The following is a 4,262-nucleotide window of genomic DNA, read 5'->3' on the forward strand; positions in this document are numbered from 1 at the left end:
AGTGTTCTTCCCGTTGCCAATACACCTTTCGGTGTATTGGCAACGGGAAGCCAATACACGGAGGCGCGTTCATTGCTCTGTGTGTCATGGACGCGCACTGTACGGCTGGCCGCAATTGCGAGCGAGCGCTGGCTCCACTGTGAGTTTTGGAAATACTCGAAACGTGTATAATCTAGCGCCGATATCCAGTGCGGGGTAAAAGAGGGCTAAGGCGCTGGATGAATCTAGCGCTCTAGTGAAGCGGCCGCCTCACCTGTTGTTGTTCAAGGTCATCGCAACAGGAAGCGGTCATCACCAAGGGTCAAGGTCGTCCCGGTGATGCAACGCCTCCCGCTCGTCTCATCCTTTGGTCGGTCCTCGCAAAAAAAGGCGGGTGTCCCCGAAAAACAGAGCCGCCGGCATCGCGGATCGATAAACGGAGGCCGAACCCTGGCGGCGGCCCCGCCGAATCCCGTGCCCGCTGTCCCACTCAAGATGGCGCCTGAGTGTGGGCGGACGTAGCGCCGGCGCGAGCGCCCGGCAGCGCCGCCTCCCTGGCCCTGTGCCAGCGACGTCGTCCGACCGTCGCAGGACGTGTGAGAGCGGCAAAACGCGGGGCCCCGGGGCTTCGCCGCCGAGCGAACGAAGAGGAGGACGAAGCTCGCGTCAAGCGACAACAACAGAGCCTCATGGCGGCGGCCGTCGGCCAGCGGCGGTGCCGACGCCGGCAGGGGCTCGCCGGCGAAGGTCGCTCAAAGGTCGGTGCCGCAATGGCGTCGTCTCCCGGCCGCTGCTATCTTTAGCAATCCCTCCTCACCAGCGCCTCGCGTCTCTACTATGAGCGAATGGCAGTCGTCGTGTGCTATCGGACTTGCTAGCTGTAGGCTGCGGGCAGAGTCCCTCGCCAGGCAGGTGTACTGCAGACCTTTCTTCCCGCCCATGGACGAGCGGCCCAGTGTGGTCCAGTGCCCGCCGGTCCGACAACTCGCCCCGGCGACGACAACCCCGCAGGGATCCCAGTCCGCCCTGCTCGTGGGAAACGGGACGGGCCCCTGGGAGCCCCACGGGACACAAGAGGGCTCGGACGATGTCGAGCCCACAGACACGTCGGCCAACTTCCTGGTACGGACGGGCAGGGCACTGTACGAGCGACTCTACTCGCTGCTGCAGGACGAGAGCGTCGACTGTGTCGTCCAGAGCGGCGAAGAGAGCGTCGACGAACCGTCGTCGACGTCTTCGCTAGACTTGGGTGATTCCGACAGTTCCGCGGAGATTGGTGTCGACGGCCGAGTTTCAGCGCCGCCGGCCGTTGCCAGCCTTTCCAGTGTCGAGGTCTCGTTGCCCTCCGACGATCTGCCTGCGAGCTACCCACCGGAGCGTGAAGTGGTCCGAGCAGCCTTGTCACAGCATCATTCGCTGCCTGACGACTCGTTTCCCTTTCCCATCGTTCAAGGTCTGGTGCGCCCCGGTGGTGCGTCGGTGCTGCTAAAAAATGGGAACTCTTCCGCGGATTTAGTCGAGGAGGCCTTCCAGGATGTGACTGATGGGCTTGCTGAAGAGTTTCGGGACGACGGCTCCCCTACAGATACTGGAGCCGAAGTCGCCGCCACAGACGTTGCCGCAGATGCTTCTGCCGAGGTCATCGCCACAGGCGCTGTTGTGTCTGCTGTCGACAGGTCAGATTCTTCGGTCGGAACGGGCATCGCTGAGTCGACTGAAGGACCAAGCAGCGCCGAACCGGATAACAAGCGTCCAAGGTCTAAGCGATTCGCCAAGCATCGCTTCCAAGAGGCGGCTCCTCTGAAACAGCGTAACGCAGAAGGTCCACCTGCGGCACTACAAGCAGTTGCGCTAGAACCATACCCCGCTGACGGATCGCCAAGTTCCTTTTCATCGTCTGCTAACGACGTCCCGTCTTCAGTGGACACGTCACCATCTTCATCCAGCACACCGCGGTCCCGAGAGGAGAGTGACGACGAGGACAGCGCGAGCCGTGGCCGTCTACTCCGCAGCACCTCCCTCAAAACCGGCAAGAGTCCACCGGGAACACCGTACAAGAAAAAAATCGTCCGGTTCGCGGATGCCATGGGACTGGACCTCGCAGCGGTGCGGACCATCGTCTCCGGCGACGTACCCAACATCCCTGCATCCGCCTTCTCTCACCTCGACCTCGAACGTCAGGTCTCACCTCCGCGGACATCGGGTCCTTCGCTGGTGCTAGCGCCCTTGTTCGCCCAGCCTGGGGCCAGCTCGGAGTTTTTAACGCGACTGACGGCCCAGAAGGTCTGTCTGGAGTCCGTCGTCGTGACGGGCTGCGCCATACACGCCGTCATCCGCGTCCTCAACGTTGCCTTCGAAAAGTTGGTGATTCTGCGCTACTCGCTCGACCAGTGGCGTTCCTTCTGCGACCTCCGAGCCGTCTACCTGCCTGGTTCGTCAGACGGGCTTTCGGACAGGTTCGGCGCTGACCTGTACCTGTCCGAGAACTGCGCTCGGCCCATGGTCCAGATGTGTGTGCGGTACGTCGTCGGGGATCGCGAGTTTTGGGATAACAACGGCGGTACCAACTACCGCTTCGAGTTTAGGGAGTCGCCCAGGGACGAACCTGAGATGACGCCTCTCATGAACTACCTTTAGCCTGACGGTGGGAACGTGTTGCTGCCGTGCGAGACGGCACGGGTATTTATTCGCCAGGGAGTGGGGATGGGATGTACAATGGCATATCGGAGACGTGTGTGATGCAACTATAGGATTAGCAATAATAAATGAAGGTCGCCAATGTAGGCTCTTTTGCGAGGTGGCGGTGGTACACGAGAACGAAAGATTTTGCAGAAGCCCGAGTCTGGATGCTGCGACTGAAAGTGGGGTTCTAGCGGCATGTGCGCGGTTCTAGGTCGTCCCTCGGCGTTTCGCCAAACTCGGGCTTCCAAAAGTGAGAGTGCTACTCTGTTCTATAGTGGCTCTGATGCTCATCAATCTGCTGAGTCATTCTGCGCCAGTGATTGCTCGCCTCAAGAAAGAACAAATATAGAAATTGCCCGCTTTTGATATTGAAATCTCGAAAGTATGTTTCGAGCAAATACTCCAATGGAAGTGTACCAGAGATAGTCTTATCAAAATTAAAATTTTCAGAGACTACGTATCTCTTGTTGACATCCGCGGTGCTGTTACGGACTCTTCGGGGTATGGCATTTGTTTATTTTCTTAAAATGAACCGATATATTTTTTGTATCCGCAAACCCCTCTCTTGACGAGCCTATCCTGCAGCGTTGGCGACTACGGTGTTCATTCAAAGTGTCCACAATTATAGGATCACAAAACGAAACTGGGAAGTTGATTGGTCTCTCACCTGGAAGGGAAACAAATATACAAAATCTAGTCAACGACACCACTCGTTCATGTGGTCCTATAGATGTGTGAAAACGTTATACTATATGACGTTATAAGGGTATCTGGGTATTCACACTGATGTTATTCCATGCAAATCATGCCGCGTTAAGCTTACCGTTCGCGACAAGAAATATGTTTCAGGAGTGCGTCGTGTCACGGTGTACAGGACGTCCTTTGTCGTGCGATTTTTAAAAATGTCGCGCTTTGCTGTTGATGTTCATCAGCACAGGTCGTTGGTTGAAGTTTGGGCCATCATTGATGGGCACTGAGAGTGGATTGTAGTACATTTCTATATGGGTACACAGCGCAGTAATCTGTAAAGTTGCGCCTCTACCGGTATAAACACTGCCTCGTGGCTGGCACCTTTATAGCCTTACATCGTCTTAAAGCTACACCTACACGGAAAGGGTGGAGCGTCGCTTACATTGAAAGGCAACTTCTGAGTGCTCGGTTATCCACGGCCATATGTAACTTCTTAGGTGCGAGCCATAGACAAGCAGGCGTTTAGACCGGTACGGGCGTGCAAGTATCTACAGCGGTATCGGACGATGATTGTGAAATGTATCGCAGGAGCTTGTCTCCCCCTAGTCGCGGGCTACGGGTTTTGAAGAACGGTTGAAGCGTGAGTCACGCGTGCATCATGCGACCGTATTATGCAGGACCTGTCATTCGTTGGTTTAGCACCTGTTGTCAGACATGGATCGCTCATTAAAGAGGAAGATCTAGTTATGTCTGTTTTCTTGCGGAGTCATTGGCAGCAAAGCGGCTTATCATGACAAGGAGGAAAATGGCAGGAGCGAAAAATTTATGGTCTGATGTCAGTTCGTTCATGGCAATGCTAAGTTTTAAAATCGCCTGCGCAAAATCTTTGCGTACGCAAAGAAATAGCGTCG

At 56.1% G+C, this 4,262-nt stretch overlaps 1 protein-coding gene across 1 annotated transcript; it reads left to right on the plus strand.

The window, feature by feature from the left end:
- Positions 1 to 254: 254 nt before the first annotated feature.
- On the plus strand, positions 255 to 4,098 carry LOC120836574. The gene has a single exon (XM_040205545.2). The coding sequence runs from the start codon at positions 817 to 819 to the stop codon at positions 2,614 to 2,616; it is 1,800 nt and encodes a 599-aa protein (XP_040061479.1). The 5' UTR covers positions 255 to 816; the 3' UTR covers positions 2,617 to 4,098.
- The last annotated feature ends 164 nt before the right edge of the window (positions 4,099 to 4,262 follow it).

This window comes from Ixodes scapularis, unplaced genomic scaffold, assembly GCF_016920785.2.
Source record: "Ixodes scapularis isolate PalLabHiFi unplaced genomic scaffold, ASM1692078v2 PGA_scaffold11__112_contigs__length_91849675, whole genome shotgun sequence".
In the NCBI taxonomy this organism is placed as follows: Eukaryota; Metazoa; Arthropoda; class Arachnida; order Ixodida; family Ixodidae; genus Ixodes; species Ixodes scapularis.